Source organism: Diceros bicornis, chromosome 18 (genome assembly GCF_020826845.1).
Source record: "Diceros bicornis minor isolate mBicDic1 chromosome 18, mDicBic1.mat.cur, whole genome shotgun sequence".
NCBI classification, from domain to species: domain Eukaryota; kingdom Metazoa; phylum Chordata; class Mammalia; order Perissodactyla; family Rhinocerotidae; genus Diceros; species Diceros bicornis.
Genome location: NC_080757.1, coordinates 40,925,603 through 40,947,127, shown reverse-complemented (window position 1 = coordinate 40,947,127; position 21,525 = coordinate 40,925,603). Strand labels below are relative to the sequence as shown.

Sequence of the window (21,525 nt, the reverse complement as noted above, 5' to 3'; positions counted from 1 at the left end):
ACACTCTCCACCTTTTCCCTGCGGCCCACGAGTGCTGGGTCGGGGGCAGACAAGCGCCTGGGCTCCAGGCCTGTGGAGCCTTGTTCCAGGTCCTTCCTGACTCCTAGGGCTGGGTTCTCCGGACCCCCCCAAGAATGAGCTCAGCTGCCTAATTGCGTCCAGGATGGAGGATCACCCTGCCCCGGGGCTGCGGCTCCAACACCACTTTTGTTTCTGAACAGACAATGGGCAGCTAAGAGGCCACCGGGCCCAGGCAAGGCTGGGGTGTGGGGGGCTGGGGGTGCACTCAGTGTGTCCAGCCTGAGCCCCAGGCCCTGGGCGGCTGGTACAGAAGCAAATTACGTGGCTGGGGTTTTGGCTCTGACTTCAAGGGCCAGGGGCCCAGCCCCCCTTTAGCCTGGCTATAAAGGGCTGCCTGCCCGGGGTCTCTGTCCAGACTGGACCCTGCTCCTGACTTGTGGACACCATGGCTGCCACCACCACCAGCATCCGCCAGTTCTCCACCTCCGGCTCCCTCAAGGGCCTGTGCGCACCCGGCGGGGGTTTCTCTCGGGTGTCCTCCATCCACGTCGGGGGTGCCTGCCGGGCCCCCAGCTTCCTGGGAGCCGGCAGCCTTGGCAACATGTCAGTCACCTCGTCCCGCTTCTCGGCGGGCTTGGGGGGCAGCTACGGCGGGGGCTACACCTGCAACCTGGGCGGGGGCTTCGGCTCCAGCTTTGGTGTGGCAGACGCCCTGCTGGGGGGCGGTGAGAAGGAGACCATGCAGAACCTCAACGACCGCCTGGCCTCCTACCTGGACAAGGTGCGCGCCCTGGAGGAGGCCAACGCCGACCTGGAGGTGAAGATCCGCGACTGGTACAAGAAGCAGGGGCCCGGGCCTGCCCGCGACTACAGCCACTACTTTAAGACCATCGAGGAGCTGCGGAGCAAGGTGGGAGCTCCCTGCCTGCTGCCCCCTGTCCTTAGGACCTGCTTCCGACGCCCTCCCTCCCAACTTTGGACCTTTGTGAGCATTTCTCCCCTGTCCTAGGTCTCCCTCCTTCCTTCCTTCATTCATCCATTCACGCTCTTACTTGCTCTGGAGCCCAGCCCTGTGCCAGTCCCTGGTCCAGGCCTGGAGGACATCCCAGGCAGGGAGGTTATTGGAGTTCTCCCTTCCCGGGGGAGCGTGGGTGGGGTGGGTGATGGGGGGGTGGGCAGGGGAGGCTGCAGAACCTTGAAGGCAGCAGATGGCATTCCAGGTCTGGGGAACAGCCTGGGCAACGGCAAAGAGCTGGGAAAGAGTTTGGTGTGGCTGCTGGGAGGTGAGGCTGGAGATCTCCTTCTCACTATTCCATTCCCCTCTGGGTCTGCCCTCCTGCCTGCCTTACCTCCTCCTGGCAGTCCTCCTGGATGGGTGGTACTTGCCTTTATCCCCAGATCTTGGGGGTCCCTTCAACACCTTGAGGTTCAGTCTCTGCCCGGTGCATTGTGCTGGTTTCACTGAGTCTGGCATTTTCTCATGGCTGCTTTTGTTGTGGGTCCTCCTCCTCTCTCCATGATGGTCACTCTGAGAGTCCTTGAGAGGAAAGGCTGTGTCTCTGCTTGCAGACTGAGGTGTCCCTGAGGGAAGGAGCTGTGTCTTCCCATTCAGATTGGAAGCTCGAAAGGAAAGGGATCTCTCTAACTTAATTTGATGGAGAAGACAGTACACACACACACACACGCACACACGTGACCTCTAAGATCATGGCCTTGGCATTCTGTACATGTGGCACCTGGGTCTTCTGCACAAACCCTGCCCCTGGTGAGGCTCCTACAGAGCTGCAGCCCCCAAGGCAGGTGAGAAGTTCAAGACCTGAGGGAGCCAGGCCTGGGGGAGGTTGGGGAGGCCCTGGGAGGTTGGGCCTGCTGTTTCCTCGCGTGGAACCAGGCCCGGCTGCACTGAAAAGGGCCTTGCCTGCTCCCGCCTGGGACCTCCACCAGGCGGGGAATCCCCGTGTTTCCCTCAGGAAGCAGAGCTGCAGGGAGTGCCAGATCAGACACTGGGCTTGGTCTGGGCAGTGGGGAACCCAGGGGCACCCTGGTGAGTCAACGTGAGCTTCGGGGTCAGCCAGCTCCTCACCACCAGCCCCAGACACCTCACGCTAGACCTCCGCCCCTCTGAGTCACGCCCCTTGGGGGTTTTCACAACTGCCCCTCGCTGGGCCCAGTCAGCCGCCTGAGCAGGGAGGTGGGTGGGGGGCTGGTCTGCAGGCCACAGACAGGCCCACTGAGGCCCAGGGACGGTAACAAACTGGCCCTCGGGTTCAGTCTGGATACAGGGCCCGACCCAGGGTCCCTTCACAGAACTTCGGGCCTTGAGTGGGCACTGAGGCCCAGGACGAGCCGTGTGGGGCTGCTTCTGCCTCTTCTGCCTCCTCTTCGGCCTCTACATTTCAGCTCTCAGCCTTAAAGAATTCCAAATTCTCCCCAGCTCATCTGCCCCTCCACCCAGACCTCCATCTGCTTCCTCTGGGCAGTGCAGAGGGGCCTCGCTTTCCTCTAGCCCCCGTGGCCCTAGATTGGAGCCTCTCTTGGATGCTTCTCACAATAATAACGACAGCAGCAGTAATAATAACCCATCCTCTGCTCCCTCCAGAGCCCTCCTCCCATGTTCTCATTTATTTTTTTTTAAAGATTTTATTTTATTTATTTTTTCCCCCCAAAGCCCCAGTAGATAGTTGTATGTCACAGCTGCACATCCTTCTAGTTGCTGTATGTGGGACGCGGCCTCAGCATGGCCGGAGAAACAGTGCGTCGGTGCACGCCCGGGATCCGAACCCCGGCCGCCAGCAGCGGAGCGCACGCACTTAACCTCCAAGCCACGGGGCTGGCCCCCCATGTTCTCATTTAAACCTCCCAAATGACCCTGTGGGAAAAGAAAACTTTGCCCTAGGTTTGAGGTGGGGCCAATCACAACCTCATTAATTAATTAATTAAGCACTTAATTAAACAAATGTTTCCTGAGGGCCGACTCTGGGCCAGGCACTGTGCCCAAGGCTGGGGATTCCAAAGAGAATGAGACAGACATGGCCTTATCCCCCTGGAGCTCAGAGTGCAGTGGAGGAGGAAATGACCAAAAAAGTCACAGAAAAGTTGCACTGGGAGAGGTGCTGTGAAAGAGAGGTAGGCAGGGAGGAGGTAAGACAGGGAGCAGGGACCCGACAGAGAATCAAGGAGGGCTTCCTGGAGGAGGTGGCAACTGAGCCTACAGGTGAATTTAGTTGGGGAGGAGGGAGTGAGGTCTAGGCAGCTTGGGCGGTGACCCCATGGTGGGAGAGGGGTGCATATAGGTCCCTCTCCTGGCATTGTGGTTTCCTGTGCCTGGGCATCATGCCCTCACCACTCTGTGAGCTCCCCAGGACCTCAGCTGGGCCCCTGAAATTCCCAGCAAGGTGCTCAGAGGAGGAGACAACCGGTACTCTCATCTCCCTCACTCTGGCCCACTCTCCAAAGGCCAGCAAGAGGGGTGTTCCAGGGCCTTCCTGGGGCTGCCAAGGGGGTTGCTCACTGAGCCCAACGTGTCCCTCAGATCCTGGCGGCTACCATCGACAATGCCAGCTTCGTGCTGCAGATTGACAACGCCCGCCTGGCAGCTGATGACTTCCGCACCAAGTGAGTCCGCTCTGGGGCTGCCCCGGGGGGTGGTTGGGCTGGCTCTGCACACCACAGAGCCCTCTGTGCGTACCAGGGGGTGTCCTCGTGGCACCCCACGGCTCACGCCCCCATCCTTCTCAGGTATGAGACTGAGCTGAACCTGCGTTTGAGCGTGGAGGCCGACATCAACGGCCTGCGCAGGGTGCTGGACGAGCTGACCCTGGCCAGAGCCGACCTGGAGATGCAGATCGAGAACCTCAAGGAGGAGCTTGCCTACCTCCGGAAGAACCACGAGGAGGTGGGGCCAGCTTCCCGCAGGGCCATGCTCTCAATCCAGTTTCCATCTCTGGTGGGCTCTTGGCCTGACCGTGGAAGACCCCCAGGAGACCCTGGGTGAGGCCTGGAGGGCCCTCTCACCGCAAAGATACTTGTTCCTCGAGGCACTGTCCACCACGTGGTGACAGTTAACTATCTAATAAGCAAATCAATCTAAGACCACGCATGCCAATTATCATAATTAATTATAATAGTGATAGTCATAAGAACAAGGAACATCTGCCCAGCACATTACAAGTGATTTACAGCAATTATCTCAGCTGATACAGCAGCATTGGGAGAAGGGCGCTCTTTCCTACCTTTACTAGGGAAGAAACTGAGGCTCAGAGAGGTTAAGGATTTATCCAGCGCTGCACAGTGGTCTTCCCTCCTGTCTGTTTGACCCATATCCACACCCAGGTCTGACTCCACCACTCTGCCACCTCTCCTGCCTGGTTCCCAGGGACCCCAAGGCTCAACCCAAGGATGGGAATATCAGGCCCTGTAGGGAGACTAATGAGCCTTGCAGCTTCCTTCTCAGCAGACCTCTGGGCTGGCCTGAGCTGGGGGAGCCCACTGAGGGGGCTCCAGTCCCTGAGTAGCAGGAGCCCAGGAAGTCTCCCCCTGGCTTTGAGGCTGGTTATATGAATTACACGCCCCCAGCAATTTAACATTTCCTGAAGCGATCTGGCTCTGCTGATACCGACATGGGGCTGCTCCCCCCGGCTCATGCTATGTGGTTGTTGGTGGGGGAGAAGATGGGGGGTCAGGGCGGTGAGTGAGCTTGTGCTGGCTCATGCCCCACCGTGGTGGGTATTTGCCATCTCTCCTGCCCCAGTACACATTGGGGTTGGACCCCAAGTGTGTGTTGGGGAGATTGTTGATACCCACAGCCCTGCATGTCTGGGACACGATGACATCTGCCTCACCTTCAGGGTGAGGAGCTGTTGGCCTGTCTTTGTCTGTCTGTCATCTGCACCCATCTCCCCGAGGTCGAGAAGGCAGGCCCCAGGGTCTCTCCCCAGGATGGCTCTGGGTGAGCTCTTGCTCTCCTCTCTGCCCAGGAAATGATCGCCCTTCGAAGCCAGGTGGGTGGGGACGTCAACGTGGAGATGGACGCCGCCCCTGGCGTGGACCTGAGCCGCATCCTGAACGAGATGCGCGACCAGTACGAGAAGATAGCGGAGAAGAATCGCAAGGACGCCGAGGACTGGTTCTTCAGCAAGGTGGGTGGCCAGGCGTGAGCAGGTGTGCACAGGTGTGCATACGTGTGCTGCGTGCTGAGTACGGCTGGAAAACTTGTAGACTGACAGACTGTCCCAGCTGGAAGGACCTTCGGAAACTAGACCAACCCCTCATGTTTGCCCGCAGATTGTGGGGCTCAGGGAGGCCTCAAGTCACACACCCTCACTGTGACTGGGGAACAGATCCAGCCCTCCACAGGCGAGGGCTGTGTGTGTGTGTAGGGATGTGTGTGTTGGATGTATGACCCTCACCCTGAGTAAACACCCCCCGAGCATCTACAGTGCCTGGACAGCGATGGGCACGTGAAGGTTACAGCCTGGTGCCTGGCTCTGAGCGGCGCCTGCAGTTCATAAGGGATGCGAATGACCACGAAGCAAGGTGATTCCGCTAAGTTCCAGTGTGGGCACAGAGGCCTCTGTGTGTGGGTGTGTTTGGGGCCCCACAGAGGTCAGGGAGGGGCTGGGGCAGCAGTTCTGGGGGGTCAGGGCTTGGGGTGGCCCTGTCCTCTGCCTCACCCCTGCAAGCCTCCTGCAGCCCCTGCAGCTCACCCTGCCTTGCAGACGGAGGAGCTGAACCGGGAAGTGGCTACCAACACCGAGGCCCTGCAGAGCAGCAGGACGGAGATCACGGAGCTCCGCCGCTCCGTGCAGAACCTGGAGATCGAGCTGCAGTCCCAGCTCAGCATGGTAGGGCCTCCCTCCCCTCCCTGCCCTCTGCCTGTCAGCCCAGCACGGGCCCAGCCTCGTAGACCCCCACTCAGAGAACCAGAGACTCCCCACCCAGCCTGTCACTTCACACTCAGCCACAGGGGCCCCTCTGTGCCGCAGTCATCACTCCACCACGCTGCAGAGCCCACAACCCCACACAGGTGGTGCCCCTCTCTGGGTGCTCTGCCGTGGGGAAGGGTCCCAGCTCGGTCTCACCCAGCCACCTGCACCTTGGCCCACAGAAAGCATCGCTGGAGGGCAGCCTGGCTGAGACCGAGGCGCGCTACGGGGCCCAGCTGGCCCAGCTGCAGGGGCTCATCAGCAGCATCGAGCAGCAGCTGTGTGAGCTGCGCTGCGATATGGAGCGCCAGAACCACGAGTACCAGATCCTGCTGGACGTGAAGACGCGGCTGGAGCAGGAGATCACCACCTACCGCCGCCTGCTGGAGGGCGAGGATGCCCAGTGAGTGGGAGCCCGGGCACCCGCTCGGGTGGGCTGGGGGCCGCTTCACCCAGGGCGGCACACTTGAGCTGCGGGGACAGCACCCACCAAGGCCAGGAGGAGGCAGAGGTTTGCAGGAGGTGAAACTGAGAACCCTGGCTGGGGTCTGACTGTGAGGAGCATCGAAGGCCAAATGCTAGCATCTGGACTAGAGTGTGTAGGGAATGCCGAGCCGCGGAGGGTTAAGATCCTCAAGATGGCTTAGAACGTTCACTCTCGCTGCAGAGGGAGAAATGGATCCGCGGGTCCAGGGTGGGGTCGGGGAGACCTGTGAAGAGGCTGGAGCAGGGTCAGGCCAGAGAAGTCCCGCTGTAAGTGGCGGGTGGAGGGCAGGGAAAGGGAGGTGGTGCCTGCAGAAGCTATGTTATAGCTAAGAACAGCAGGACTGGAAGCTCGAACGTGGGGGTGAGCGTGGCTCGTGGGCGGGACTCAGTAAATGTTGAGTGAGCACCTGGAGGAGTGGGTAATGATGACCCTGGGTTTCTGGTTCCAATGACTGTGTGGTTGGTGATGCCATTACCCAGGATGGGATAAGGACCAGGGTGGGTGGTGATCTGGTTTGGAGCTGGGAAGGTTGATGGGGCCCCTGATATAAAGGGGCTGAGAATGTCCTGAAGTCTCCATGCTTAGTCACGCATTCTAGCTTTCTGGTCCCTGACGATGGCGAAGTCCATCTAGAGTCTAACCACAGTATCTCCTGCTTTAATTGAGTTTATTTGTTGAGCCCTTCAGGATATGGAAAACCACTTGCTCAGCTTCTCCTTGTAAATCCCTGGTTAACCACAGTGCCTCCGGGTCTTCCGTTGGCATGTCTTCTCCTTACTCCTGTGCCCTGGGCCTGTGCCCTTTGACCTTTGTGGTTACCCTCCTTTTCCATGCACTCCCAGCCGTGCTTTCTCTCTGATTGCTGGGACCTCTCTCCCCTTTCCCCGGCCTCCCAGTTGCCCCTCCTCCCAGCAGTGCTCCCAGGGGGCTGGGCTCCTGGCTGGCATCCCCGGGGTGACAGGTCCCCCTCTCCCTACAGCCTGGCTGCCCAGTACTCCTCGTCCCTGGTCTCACAGCCCACTCGGGAAGGTAAGAGCCTGCCCCGTCCTGCCCAGAGGGAGTGGGGAGAGGCTGAGGACCCTTCTGTGTGGGAGACTGGGGGAGAGGCTCTGGCCTGAGATTCTCTGTGTCCCCTCCTCCACTGCCCGCAGCCACGGTGACCAGCCGCCAGGTGCGCACCATCGTGGAGGAAGTCCAGGACGGCAAGGTGGTCTCCACCCGCGAGCAGGTCCACCGCTCCACCCACTGAAGCCCCTTTCCACCTGCGACAGCCCAGCCTTGAAGGTCAAGGGGCAGCCACTGCCGCCAGCTCCCAGCATGCTCCTGCCACACCCCAAGTGCCCATCTGGGCCCCCACCCAACAGCTGTTGCTTTTCTGTATCTGTTTCCTGCAGCCCCTCACCCAGGGGGCCTCCTGGGTTTGCCCCAGTGACTGCTATTAAAGCTTTGCCAGAAGTTCAGTGCCTTGCGTGCTCTGGTCTGATTCTTGGCTTGGGGTGGGCATGTGGCAGAGGCATTGGAAGAGGGTGGTTTGTGGAGTGTGTGGGTGGTGCTTGTCACTTGCCAACCTTTTCTGCCCACCACATCCGGGCCTGGGGCTCCTGGGAGGATGAGAGGGGAGGAGGCAGAAGGATTGAGGGCGAAGGGATAGGACAGCCCATCAGACTGGGAAAGTTTCTAAGGATCAGCCCCTGGGTCCCCGTGCCCTGTGGCTGGTCCCTGGGAGGGCCCCATAGATCTTCTGGGGAACCATGCCTGTCATAGAGAACTCCCTGCCTCAGCCGGGGGCAGATCTGCGTTCAAGATCAGAGGGAGAGGGGCTAGGCAGGGGGCTTTCAGAAGGGGTGGTCCAGGGCATTGATGGGTGAGCGCTAGTGGCAGCTGCACAGCCGGCCCAGGAAACCAGACCGGCTCTGCCCGGCTCCAGGTGTGTGTGAGGCGGGGTGGCTGCTGTGCGTGCGAGCGTGGGGGGCGTCCTGTTTGCTTTGGTGTCTTGGCAGCTGCTGGGCTATTGGAGAATCTCTCTCAGCTGCTGGTCGGGGCTGTCTGGGCCTGCCTGGGAAGTGGAAGACATTGGCAGTCTGAGACATGGCCACATTCCGCCCAGGAGCCTGCCGGGACCCTGGGACCCGGGGCTGGGCTGGGGGTGGTGGGCAGACACACAACCCATCCTGAGGGGCCACATCAGGGGCTAGGGGGGCCTTTGAGGGAGGTTTTGGGGGGAGGGGACTAGCTGGCGGGGTCTCAGGAAGACCCTCTTCTTTCTAGCCAGTTTCCAGCTGGCTGGGACCTGAGGTATATGGCCCTTGCCTCGCCCTGAGGCCTCTTAGGATGCAGGAGGGGTAAGGAGGGTGGAAAGGAGATGCCCCTCACAGCTCTTTCAGCCTCTTTTACCACCATGCTTCCCTCCCAGCCCACCATTTCCCCAGCCTATAGCTAAGGTCCTCTTTGCCCACCCTAGCCCAGGACCCCCACTTCTAGGAGCGGGGAGGGGAAAGGTTAGAAGAGGAGGCTGAGTCACCAGCAGGTCCCAGGGATGGGGGCAGGGTCAGGAAACTGGCCAGATGGAATCACAGCCCCTGGAGTGCTTCCCTGGGTCAGGGCTCCCCAGAAGGGGGGCAGTCTGGCCAGGGCCCTGGGGGAGGGGGGTGGGGACTGTGGCATGGTGGGACGAAGGATGTAGCCCTGCCAGCCCAGGTCTGGAGTTGGGTGGGACCGTGGGACACCACCCTCTCTAAGTGCCAATTTCCTTTCTCTGTGAAATGGGGTGGTAGTCTGAGACGACAGTTACGGGGTTGTGTGGTGAGCCCGGTGGGTTTAGGTCCAGTTTCCAAGGCAGGATGGGGGCTTGGTCCTCACTGTCTCCCCAGCACCCAGCCCAGAGCCAGGATCTTGTGGGGTGTGCTGTGTGGTGAAGGAGAGCAACCTCAGCCTGGGGGCGGCCTGGTCCCCCAACCTGCTTTCCCGCCAGACACAAGATCTAGGAGGGCTGGGCTGGGGTGGCAGCTACCTGGGAGGGACCGGTGACGGTGACGTCCTGCCTTCTCCTCTTCTCCGTATTAGGTCATGGGAAAGCGTAGCTGGAGGGCCTGCCTGAATCACAGGTGACGGGCCTGAGACCAGAGACACGCACACGCACATGCAGACGCCCAGCACGGGGGTTTGGAGAAATGAGGCAAAGCCCCGATGGTGGGAGGGGAGGGGGGCCCACAGCCACCTGGGAGCTGGCTGGCAGCCAGTGGTGATGAAAGCCCAGGGGAATGGAAACAGAGGAGCGAGCCTGTTGTAATCGCTACGCCCACTTGTCGGCCTATAAAGGAGGCAGGCGAGCCCCAGCAGCAACTTGTACCTTGGGCCTCTCTCCTCTCGAGCCCTCTCGCTCTGCTCCGTGCCTGACTGCCGCCGGCATGGCCACCACCATCCGCCAGTTCACCTCCTCCAGCTCCATCAAGGGGTCCTCCGGCCTGGGGGGCGGCTCGTCCCGCACGTCCTGCAGGGTGTCTGGTGGCCTGGGTGCCGGCTCCTGCAGGCTGGGGTCTACCAGCGGCCTGGGCAGTGCCCTCGGGGGCAGCAGCTATTCCAGCTGCTACAGCTTTGGCTCTGGGGGTGGCTATGGTGGTGGCTATGGCGGTGGCTATGGCAGCAGCTTTGGCGGTGTTGAGGGGCTGCTGGCGGGAAGTGAGAAGGCTACTATGCAGAACCTCAACGACCGCCTGGCCTCCTACCTGGACAAGGTGCGTGCCCTGGAGGAGGCCAACGCCGAGCTGGAGGTGAAGATCCGTGACTGGTACCAGAAGCAGGCCCCAGGGCCCGCCCCCAACTACAGCCACTACTTCCAGACCATCGAGGACCTGAAGAACAAGGTAGGGCCTGCCGGTGGGAGGGGGACTGTGGGGGGGCATGACTTCTCCTCCCCCATCTCCTGCCCTTGACCAAGGCCTGGAGTCCAGCCTGGAGGCTACGACAGGGTCTCGGGGAGCCAAGGAGGGCTTAGCACCGGCTTGGCCTCTGGAAGCCCACCTTGGGGCCACTGTGTGGCCCACATTCCCCTTTTTCGGAGGCAGCAGGCTGGACCAGGGACAAGCAGGCTTTGTGGAGCTCTGCTGAGCTCAGTTTCCTCATCATGGAGCTTCTTGCCACCTCGTGTGGTTGTAGGATAAGATGAGTGAATGCATGTGGAAGGCTGGGCTCATGGGGTGGACAGATATGTGGGTACCTCTCTCCTTGGAGCAAGAGGGGAATTCTGGGCGATGGTGGGCTGAGGGGTCTGAGTGAGCTCCTGATGACACCTGCTGGGAGGAGAAGGCTGGACAGAGGGGGCGGGCCCTCAGGAAGCCTCTTGTGTACCTTATTTGGGGATATTTCTGGTTTCCCCATCCCTCCTGCTGCCCCCTCAAGGTGGGGCTCAGCAAACCTCCAGGGGCGGGGCTGCCTGCTGGGGCGTGGGGTTAGGGTTTAGCAGGACTTCTGATTTGGAATTGCCCTTTGGTGAGGCCTCCTTAACTTCCTTTTTGGAGAGCCTCTGCATGGCACCATCTCCCCAGCTGTGATTCTGGGACAGCTTTGGCCCTGGGGCCAGTCTCCCATACCTCTCTGGCTCTGGCTCTCCAGAATTCTCAGCTGGGCACTTGGCTGCCTCCTCTTCTTTAAGGCAGAGCCTGTCCTGGGGGTCTGTGGGGGCGGGTGGTGGTGGGGGGAGGCAGGTCCTGGGGGTGAGGGGGGGCAAGTTTAAGTGCATCAGACTCCTGCTTGTCCCACCTCTGCCAACAATTGCAGCACAGTAAAGGAGAGCGAGCCTTCTTGGAGAAGGCAGTCACATCCTGGCCTCTGGGGCATGAAGACTCAGCTGGAAACCCTGGTCTGGGCTGAGCTACCCACACCCAATGACCTGACTACTCTCCCATTCCCCCAGATCCTTGCGGCCACTGTGGACAATGCCAGCATCCTCCTGCAGATTGACAATGCCCGTCTGGCTGCTGATGACTTCCGCACCAAGTGAGCCCTAGCCAGTGGGTTGGGGAGGAACTAGGGCAACCCTCCGCACCCCAGGACTCCTTGGTTGCTTGTGGCAAGGGCCAGGAGCTGGGGGTGGGAAAGTCCTAGGAGCTGCTAAGAACCCACCTCTTAGTCCAGGATGCAGCAAATTCTGAAGGTCGCTGGGCTTAGGCAGGTGATGGAAGAGAGGGAGGCAGGAGGCAGAGAGGAGAGAAGCAAGGACGCTGGGTGGGTGTGGGGCCTTGCCCTTTGTGTGGTCGCAGGGCCTCGGGGCTAGGCTAGAATTTGCTTCCACTCTATCCCCTCATCCTTCCTTACAAGCCCTTAGAGCCCTGCTGAAGGCAGGGTGCTGGGCCAGGATCTGGATCTACCAGTCCAAGCATCTACCGAAGTCTCTGGTTCCCTTTGCAGGTTTGAGACGGAGCAGGCTCTGCGCCTGAGCGTGGAGGCCGACATCAACGGCCTGCGCAGGGTGCTGGATGAGCTGACCCTGGCCAGAGCCGACCTGGAGATGCAGATCGAGAACCTCAAGGAGGAGCTGGCCTACATGAGGAAGAACCACGAGGAGGTGAGGCATCTGGGGCAGCAGGTCAAAGAGGCTACAGAGTGGGTGGCAGGGCTCTGGGGCTGTGCCAAGGCTGAGGCCATGGGAAGACAGCAGAGCAGGTGCAGCAGAGCTGGTCACCTTACAGGGCTGCCCTGTCTGCAGATCCCTGGTCCTGCGGGTCCAGAGCCAGTGTGCAGGGAAGCCTCCTCCATGTACCACCTTGATTCCCTGCATCCGAGGGACCTCTTGGGGCCCGCAGAGGCCTCTTCTGCCCATCCTGGTCTCCCTCACGAGGACAGGGGATAAGTGAGGAGGTCTCCTTGTCCCAGTTCAAACCCTCAAATCTGGGCCTTATGTAGAAGTTTGGAAATTAGAGGGGATATTTTGGGAGCACAGTCCTAAGAATTAGATTTTATCTTTGGAGAGCCCTTGGTCTAGTGGGGAAGACATAGAATCTGTCCTTAGGGAGCCCCCAGTCTGATGGTGGAGGCAGAGCCCATACAGAGCAGATGACGAAAGTCATTAGGAGGGTCAGAGGGGAGAGCATAGGCAGAATGAAGGACTCCTCGGGAGGGGTCTGGAGAGCTTGTGTGGGAAGGGTTGGGAGCGAGAGGTCAGGACAGGCCCGGATGCCCACACCCGCAATCTCCCTCCTCCGCAGGAGATGAATGCCCTGCGAGGCCAGGTGGGTGGCGAGATCAACGTGGAGATGGATGCTGCCCCCGGCGTGGACCTGAGCCGCATCCTCAATGAGATGCGCGACCAGTACGAGAAGATAGCGGAGAAGAACCGCAAGGACGCCGAGGACTGGTTCTTCAGCAAGGTGGGGGCTGCTGCAGGCCAGAGGCCTCTCCCGGGGGATGGGGTTTAAAGGACTGAGTCCCGACGGTAAGCCCAGTGCCTGGCATCTTGGGGTGCCCTATCCTCAGTGAGCTACAGGGACCCCAGGGGATTGGGGTCACCTGTTGCATCAACAGGCCTAGATCATGGCTAAAGCTGGGATCTGGGGGGTGGGGGGAGCCCTTCAGGAATAAAGCCAGAGGGTAAAGACCCTGGGAGCTTCCACCTCTCTCTCAAGAAGTCAGGAACTAGCACCGGGGGCCTGGCTCCTGTCCTGCCTGGTTCACAAGTTTCCTATCCTTGTGCCTTCCACTTGTAGGGATGAAAGATAAGACTCAACATCATTTCAAAGGCTTCTGGGCGTTGGGAAGTGGGAAGCTGCTAAGAAGGCACGGCTCCCACAGTTGGGTTTGGGAGGAGGCCTGAGAGGCCCAGGGGAGGTCAGGAGGGTGACCATGGCCAGGGGGGTCATGGGGAGTGTCCTGTCTGGGCACTGAATAGGCCCTGGGCTGAGCATGTGGAGGCCAAGGGGGTCGTCTGACTTGGAGGAGGGAGCCCAGGCTCATGCCATACTGTCCTGTGTCCTGTCTGCAGACAGAGGAGCTGAACCGTGAGGTGGCCACCAACAGCGAGCTGGTGCAGAGCGGCAAGAGTGAGATCTCGGAGCTCCGGCGCACTCTGCAGGCCTTGGAGATCGAGCTGCAGTCCCAGCTCAGTATGGTAGGGGCACGGCTAGGCCTGGAGTGTGCGCAGGGGCCTGGGGGGGCACTGACCACCCTCACTGACCTCTAATCCTCCTGCCTTCCTGTAGAAAGCATCCCTGGAGGGTAGCCTGGCGGAGACGGAGAATCGCTACTGCATGCAGCTGTCCCAGATCCAGGGGCTGATCAGTAGTGTGGAGGAGCAGCTGGCTCAGCTGCGCTGCGAGATGGAGCAGCAGAACCAGGAATACAAGATCCTGCTGGACGTGAAGACACGGCTGGAGCAGGAGATCGCCACCTACCGCCGCCTGCTGGAGGGCGAGGATGCCCAGTGAGTAGGGGCCCCGGGGCCAGGGCTGGGGACTGGGGCCTGGGGCCTGGGGCAGGGGTGGGGCTCTCAGACCCACATCTAATCTCCTCTCTGTTTTTTTTTCGCAGCCTGACTCAGTACAAGCCCAGAGAACGTAAGGATCTTGGTAGCTGAGGGCGGGGCTGTAGGGGGCAGGCCATACGTCTGCATATTGCTGGGGGAGGGTCCCCAGGAGCTCCAGGAAATGATGGTTGATCCTCAGCAGGAGACGGGGGTGGGGGCGGGGGGGGCGGGGGGGGCGGGGAAGGGGCCCGTTAGGGCTCAGGGTTGATGCTCGGTGGAATCAGATGAGGGAGACACTAGCTGGTCTGATGGGGGCTGGGCAGGGAGATGGCCCTTACCCTGGAGATCCTAGTCTGATGGGGGAGACATCGTCCTAGCCCTGGAGACTCCTCTCACAGGAAGATAGGGACATGGTCTCATGATCTTTGTTCTTGAGACCCTACAGATGACCAAAAGCAGTCCTGTCTCGGGGGTCTCTAGTCTGATGGGAGAAAGGGACTTGGTCTTTGTCCTCCAGATCTCAGTCTGGGGGAAGACAAGATCCTAGCCCTGGGGTATCTAGTCTACTGGGGGTGATGGGGACGAGGTTCTTGTCTTGGAGATCCCAGTCTGAGGGGGAGACGGGAGCATAGTCCACGCCCTGGAGACTGCAGAGAAATAGAGGTAGACCCCATTTCCTGTAGCACTCAGTCTGCATGGCGCCTCTCTTGCAGAACGACTCAGGGGGTCAGAATCAAGCCACTCATCTGGGAGGCAGATCTCACTCAGGGACACCAGCAGAGGGACGGGATGGAAGTGGGGAGTGAGTGGCAAGGACAGGAGAGATAGCTGTAGCTGTGATGAGGGGCCAGTAGAGGCCCGGACACCAAGCGGCTGTGGGGGAGAAAACAGGCTCCACTCAGGGGGCTAGGGGCTGAGTGAGGGTCTCTCGGCCCCTGCCCACCTCCGGTGTCTGTTTCCTGCAGCCGTGACCACCCGCCAGGTGCGCACCATTGTGGAAGAGGTCCAGGACGGCAGGGTCATCTCCTCCCGTGAGCAGGTCCACCAGACCACTCACTGAAGACTCGGCTCCCCCAGCCAGCCCTCGGGGCAGGGAGGCTGCCACCCCATCAGCCCTGCAGCCTGTGGCCTCCCCAGCCACAGTCCCCTCCCTACCCCTTCGATCCCTTCCCTCACTCCCCTACCTGACCAATAAAGCTTGTTGACTCATACATGGAATGAATCCTGATTGTGGCCACTGAGGTGGGCCCCAGTGAGAAGTGGGTGAACTGGAGGGCACCAGGGGCAGGGGGAGGAGTCCGTGGTTGCCGCCTGTTGTTGACTTGGAGGTCAGGTAGTCTTAGACCATCTTAGTAAAGAGTAGGTCTGGGCAGAGCTTGGGGTGGGGGGTGCTTTGCATCTCCCAAGGGCCAGGGATCTGAGGCAGGGTGGTCCAGGCAGTGCCAGACCCAGGGTGGGGTCACCGCATCAGAGGGGTTCTTAGGTGGCCTCTTCTTGCCCTATGAGTAGGTCCGTGACCTCGGGCAGTCGCTTTCCCTTGCTAAGCCTCTTTTTCTTATCCTTAAATGGACGAGAAGTTCTCAGGTGTGGGAACCAGACTCCCAGGGATGACACATCCAATTGATTGCTTCTTGCCGTCCTGGGGGCTGTGCCCTCCTCCGAGAGGGGGCAGGGATGGTCAAGGACTGAGAGGGGAGGCAGGATCCTCCTGGGAGAGGCACGAGGGTAGGGAAGGTGGGGGAGGCAGGCTGGGTGGTCAGGGCCCAGGTTCCCACGTGAGTCTCAGAAAATCCCCAAAAAGAGCTTGTGGGCCCCCAGGGGTACTCCAGGAATATGAGCTGGAGACCTGTGCTTCTAGAGAAGACTGTGGACCCCAAGGAGACAAGGAGAAATGCTGGGGGCTCTCTCAGGGATGTTTCCTCAAATGGTCAGCTGCTGCGCAGGGTGGGCGCGTTGAGAGGGGCCCCACCCTCCCTGGCAGTATGTCCAGCAGCCTGGAGATGGGGGAGGGTGGTAAACTGTATCCTGGGGAAGGAGGCAGGGGCAGTGCTGCCCTAGCCACACCCTGGACCCTCTGGGCCCCAGCCCCTTGCACTCTGGGGCAGGCAATGAGCCAGCTGGGGAGGAGCCCCAATACCTGGAAGTCTTCTTTTGAGTAAATCCGGAAGCCACTGGGCGGCCGGCCTGCTTTCCTGGTTTTCTCAAAGAAGTGGGGGTGGGTGGAAGGGATTAGTGAGAGGAGGGGAGGCCCCACCCCAATTCACTGACAGGCCTGGGACTGTCTGCTGCTGGAGAATCAGACCAGGGGGTGGGGCCGGGGGCAGGGAAGGGGTGGGAGCAGCCAGCGGGCCCCCCTCCCCCGCCCCACCCTGCCCCAAGGCTTGGTGTGGAGCAGGACTGGGGACTAGCAGAGGCCAGAGAGGAGCAGGTGGGGCAGCGGCACCAGGGCCATCTATGAAGTGGGCAGCTGGGTGTGGGGACTTTGGGCAGGTCGTAGGCCCTCTCTGGACCTCAGAAGCCGCAGTAAAATGAGGAGTGAGATGAGCCCCAGCTGAGAGCCCTTCCGGCCCTGATACGGGGATGGTGAGGACAGTGGGTTCCTTTCCATGGTGGGGACCACCGCTGGAGTCCGGGAGCCCGTGCCTGCAGCATCGACGGCAGGACTCGAAGCAGGCTGGTAGTGTGGGCTCCGCTCCGTCAGAGGCCAGTGTCTCTCTGTTGTCTGGACAGCAATCAGATGGAGGGCAAAGGATGGAGGGCAGGAGGGAGGCACTTACCCACCAGGCCCCTGCCACACATCCGGCCACAACCAGAAGAACCAGCCCTGGGGCCCCAGGATGGCTCATCTGCAGGGTGATCTCATTTATCTGAACAGCAGTCCCAGGAAGCAGGGAGGGTCTGGGAAGAGGCTCCCCATTGTGTCGATGGGGACACCGAGGCTCCCGGGAGCAGTGACTCAGCCCTTGTCTGGAGCCTGGCATGTCAGGGGTGGAGCAGGTGCAGGAGAGGAGCCGTCTGTGCTGGGAAGAGGAGCCGAGAGCCCCACCTCTGGCCCCACCCCTGGCTCTCAGGCAGGTCTGCTCCTACTGATGGGGTGAGGGAAGAGGGGTCAGAGTGTGGGGCTGGCCAGAGGCAGCCCTGGACTTTGCCCCTCTGCTCAGGAAGAAGCCCCTGCCCACAAAGGGCATGGGTGGGTGGCTCAGGAGGCTGTGATGGAGGAGCAGCCAGGGGGCTGCCTGCTGGGGTTGGGGGTCCGCAGGGGATAGTCCTGGGCCTAGGGAGGGAAAGCCCCTCCCTTTCCAAAAGTGCTCAGCCTAGGTCCTGGCAGGTGGGGGCCACAGGGAGGAGTGACTGGGGACAGGAGCCTATGGTCCCCTTTGGGATGGTGTGGGGACTTTGGTGGCTTTGTCCAGGCACCCAAAGCCGACCCAGGCTGCTGACCACATGTGCCTGTGGCTGGACTGGGGGACCTAGCTGCGGGACTCTCCAGAGGGACTCAGTTCATTTGCACCTACCCGCCACTGCACAGAATGTTTCACCCCCTCTCAGCGCCTGGTCTGTATCTGCCCTCCGTGCTGCCTCCCCCACTCTCCTATGATGGACACACACACCTGATTCCCAGGCCCGGGCCCAGGCCAGCAGTAGCCAGCCCCTGGGACTCTCCCTCCACCACCCCCACACCTGGAAGAGTGACCTGGCAGTGCTTCCTGTAGGGAGATGACACGGCAGTAACACTGTCCAGGGCACTGCATCGCTCTGTGTCTGGCTCTGCACCGGGCCTGGGGGAAGGAGGAGACACAGGCCCTGGCCTGGAGGGACCCCAAGGGGTGGTGAGCAGGGCACAGTGAGGGGGCTGACAGTACGCCCTCAGCCCTTAGGCAGTGCGGGTCTCCTGTGCCACCCCAGGCTGCAGGAGACTGAGAACAGAGGGACTAGAGCTGGGGCAGTTCTGCCACCAGTCACAGAGCTGAGGCTGTAATGGAGCTTGACCCAGCTGCAGGCTCCCCTGAGGGCCCCCCAGTTGTGCATACCGGTGTGAGGGGCTGTGACAGCCCCCACGCTCAGAAGGGGTGCATCAAACATGGGCGGGAGAGGACCACCCAAAGTGGGCCTGGCGCTCACGGATTCACCCAGATCCTGGGAACAGTCACGGGGCCAGAGCCTGGATCAGGGACATTCGTTCACTCTCGGAGATCCAGCCCCCTCCCTGCAGGCACCCTGGACCCCACACGGCCTGACCACACGGTGTTGGGATTGTCTCCACACCCTGTCTCCCTCTCCAGATGGCATGCCCTGAGGGCTTGTCTGTCTTGTTCTTTGCATCTGAGTGCCCAGCACAGCATGTGGCACATAGTAGGTGCTTTATAAATACTGGTGAATAAATGCAATGACAGCCACCAGTCTGTGCCAGGTGCTTTATGTACTTCACCTCTAATCCTCTAAGATGCCTGCCAAGTAGCGCTGAGATTCCCATTTCCCGGAGATGGAAACCGAGGCTCAGAGAGGTGGAAGGACTTGCCCAAGGTTTGGCCCCCACTTGCCCGGCTCCAGGCTGCGCTGCCCAGGCTCGTCGGGGCTCTTCTCTTTCTTCATCCTGCCCCAAAGCCTGTGGCTCTGGCTGCCACCAGGGGTGGGGGCCCTCCAGCAGCCCCCTCTCTCCACTCAGTCCCTGCCTTCCCTCCCCCAGCCACCTCCTGCTTCCCAGCCTGGCTGGTCATCAGAATCCCCTGGGGGCCTGGAAAACGTCCCCACCATCTGGCTTGTCCGGGGCGATGCTGATGCAGTGGTTTGGAGCAGCCTGGGAATCCGTATGGCGATTCTGGTGCTTGGTCAGGTTTGGGAATCACTGCAAGCTGAGGTGTGGCCTTGGCCAACTCAGGGGTGAGATGACCTCATACTGAGATGGGGCTGGAGAGAGGAAAGAGGTCGGGTGTGGGAAGGCGCCCACTGCCTGGAGGAGCGCCAGCGTGGTAGAAGTCTGCCCCCTACTCCTTCTCTGCCATTCAGATCTTCCGAGGCCCAGCTGGGGCCTCCCCTGATTACTCCTGGCACCTTCTGAAGAGGATCTCAGAGGCAGCCCCCTCCTTTACTGCAGAGGCCAAGTCTTACCCCACTGCATCCCGCAGGCCGAGCCCCCGGGTTTCCTGCCATGCGGTGCTGTACTCCCAGCCTTAGTTTTCCCTTCAGGATCAAATGATAAGGTCCAAGGTCAGAGACTCTGTCATCACCTCCCCCACTCCCACGCCCAGAGTGCTGGGCACACAGTGGGCGCTTGGTCTGCGGGGTTGACCCAGTGGTTTGATGGGCTGGTCAGCAACTTCCTCAGCTTCTCAGTCCATGCAGATCCCTGAACACCCAAGGGCTGGGCCTGTGTGTAATGCCACCCCCGACTCCTTCAGGAAGTGGGGAGGGGGTGCTGGGGCAGAGAAGCAGGAGGTCTCAGAGGGCACTGGAAGAGTCGGTGTGGACCTCCGTTGGGGTGTGGGAGCCGGGTTCACGTCTCTGCTCCGTTGCTTCCACGCTGTTTAACCCGGGACAAGGCTTTCACTCTCTCTGGTTGGGGCTTGGTGGCCTTTGGTGACCTCGAAAGTTATTTCCAGTTCTGAGGGTGATGAGTCTGTGGTTGGACCTGAGCCCCAGGCCCCTCCTGACACCTGGGACGATTCCAGGGTCCCCTTGGCCCATTTTTGGGGTTGGGGGAAGGGAGCACTGAGTTCTCTCTCCAGGGCCTGGCCCTGGAGGAGTGTGCTGGGCCTCGGCTCTACTCGTACCTCTGGGCCCCGCGCCTACAAGCCGGCCGTCTCACAGGACGCCGTGTGGCAGTAACAAAGCCCCGGTTATGCTGAGACGGAGAATTTCCTGCCCCCAGGTTCCACGTGGTATCGCCCAGCAGAGCTCAGGCTGAGGCAAGCCCTCTCCCGGCTCCTCTCTCCTGCGCAAGGCACTTCAGAGCACGGACAGTGGCCAGCTCTGCAGGTCACCCCCCTGAGTACCCTGAAGAGGCCTCGTTTTTGGGTCCAGACCCCCTAATCCTGCCTCCAGCCCTCAGGCCAAGGTCACGCCCACTGTGGGCACAGCTTGTTACTGGCACTGTGGGGAGGTAGATGAGAATGGACACCCCCGGTCCATACCCGCCTGCAAGGCATCACGGCAGAGTGGAGACTGCCAAGCTCCGGGTTCTAGTCCCAACTTCACAGCTCAAAGCCAAGTGACTTTGGGTGAATCACCCCTTCTCTCTGGTCCTCTATCTCCCCTCCCCACTTCACAGGGTTAATTCAGGGCAATGATATATTTTGGAGACGCATAGAGAGAGTGGTCCAGGATGGTGGAAAGGGCTCAGGCTGGGGGAGCCGACAGACAGGGGTTCAAACCTCAGCTCCCCTATGACTGTGGCCTCCAGAAGCCCACTTACCCCTCCAGCTCCCTCATCTGAGAACCGGTGGTGGGAATAACGCCCCTCACAGAACCGTGTGGAACGTGTAGGGGACTCCATACGATATCTGAGTGTGGCAGGTGACCAGAGACCCACCATCCCCCCCCCAGAGTGCATGATTGAAGCTGCCAAGCCCAGCCTAGAATCTGCGGACATACGAGAGAAGACTGTTGGGAACTGAGCACTGGATGAGACTGTTTTCTGTGTGGGAACTCAGAAGCCCATGGCGGGGTCAGGGGTCACACATGGCACTAGTGGCAGGAGGGGGTCTCCCTCCTACCATAGTCTACGCTGGGCACCCTGGGGTTAGATAGAGCAATTCGTTGGGGTGGGCTGCTCTAAGGGTGGGAGTGTGGGGGTGTGGAGAGGGCAGGAGTGTGGGAAGGAGGTGCCAGAGCAAAGAGGTGGGCATGAGAAGGCAGATGAGGGGCAGCTGGGCTGGAAAGGAAGGATGGGCAGGCTGAGGGGCAGAGCCGGGCATCAGGGTAGGGCCATGCATGTTCCTTTGTGGCTCATGGTATGTCCTCCCCTTTTATAGATGAGAAAACTGAGGTGCAGAAGGGCTAAAGGGCTGCCTATGCCAAGCAGCTTGTAAGGGGCAGAGCAGGGATTCAAGCCGCCACCTGTCTGGCTCCACAGAGCGTGCTGGTTCCATGGCACACGCCACTTCTGGAGGTCCTGGGTCCCAAAGGCAACCTCCGACACTGAGATTAAATCCCATTAAGGAAATAGAGTCACAGAATTTTTAGAACTATAAAGAACTCTGAGATCACTCAGTCCAGGCTTGTCACTTTACTGAGGGGAAACAGAGGCCCAGAGAGGGTAGGTGAGCGACCTCAGGTCATACAGCGAGCAAAGCAGAGTGAGGCCACGAACCCAGCTCTCCTGTCCAGAGCCAGGCATGTAGGATCCCCACAGCTGCATCCCAAGACAGCAGCACCGAGGCCATTTCAGCCAAGCCTGTCACCGTGGGGCAGGAAGTCCTTCCATGGGCTGACTCACTGCCTGAGGACGCAGCCACCACGAAGCCGCCTGTGCCAAGGCCCCGCTGGTCCCTCGGGCTCCAGGAACAGGAGCTGGGTCCCCACCGCCCAGGCTGAGTCATGACCGACTCCCAATTGTGCGTTTTGTCTTGGCCCCACACCCCCCAAATCTGGGTGGGAACTCTGAGCAGCACACAGTGAAGTGAGTCCACCCTGGGCTG

At 60.6% G+C, this 21,525-nt stretch overlaps 2 protein-coding genes across 2 annotated transcripts; both read left to right on the top strand.

The window, feature by feature from the left end:
* The first annotated feature begins 451 nt into the window (after window positions 1-451).
* Window positions 452-7,886, top strand: LOC131417486 (keratin, type I cytoskeletal 42). The gene is made up of 8 exons (XM_058560957.1): window positions 452-931; window positions 3,554-3,636; window positions 3,760-3,916; window positions 4,998-5,159; window positions 5,739-5,864; window positions 6,128-6,348; window positions 7,412-7,461; window positions 7,584-7,886. The coding sequence occupies exons 1-8, from the start codon at window positions 467-469 to the stop codon at window positions 7,679-7,681; spliced, it is 1,362 nt and encodes a 453-aa protein (XP_058416940.1). The 5' UTR covers window positions 452-466; the 3' UTR covers window positions 7,682-7,886.
* A 1,753-nt stretch (window positions 7,887-9,639) lies between these two features.
* Window positions 9,640-15,098, top strand: KRT17 (keratin 17). The gene is made up of 8 exons (XM_058560934.1): window positions 9,640-10,295; window positions 11,345-11,427; window positions 11,839-11,995; window positions 12,636-12,797; window positions 13,409-13,534; window positions 13,626-13,846; window positions 13,954-13,979; window positions 14,854-15,098. The coding sequence occupies exons 1-8, from the start codon at window positions 9,693-9,695 to the stop codon at window positions 14,946-14,948; spliced, it is 1,473 nt and encodes a 490-aa protein (XP_058416917.1). The 5' UTR covers window positions 9,640-9,692; the 3' UTR covers window positions 14,949-15,098.
* Window positions 15,099-21,525: the final 6,427 nt, after the last annotated feature.

Bases quoted from the DNA above. Each gene is read 5' to 3' on its own strand.
- KRT17 (XM_058560934.1), top strand. From the start codon at position 9,693: ATGGAAACAGAGGAGCGAGCCTGTTGTAATCGCTACGCCCACTTGTCG. The intron at 11,428-11,838 runs GTGAGCCCTAGC...TTCCCTTTGCAG, and splicing joins GCTGATGACTTCCGCACCAA to GTTTGAGACGGAGCAGGCTC. The intron at 11,996-12,635 runs GTGAGGCATCTG...CCTCCTCCGCAG, and splicing joins TGAGGAAGAACCACGAGGAG to GAGATGAATGCCCTGCGAGG.
- LOC131417486 (XM_058560957.1), top strand. From the start codon at position 467: ATGGCTGCCACCACCACCAGCATCCGCCAGTTCTCCACCTCCGGCTCC. The intron at 3,637-3,759 runs GTGAGTCCGCTC...CATCCTTCTCAG, and splicing joins GCTGATGACTTCCGCACCAA to GTATGAGACTGAGCTGAACC. The intron at 5,865-6,127 runs GTAGGGCCTCCC...CTTGGCCCACAG, and splicing joins TGCAGTCCCAGCTCAGCATG to AAAGCATCGCTGGAGGGCAG.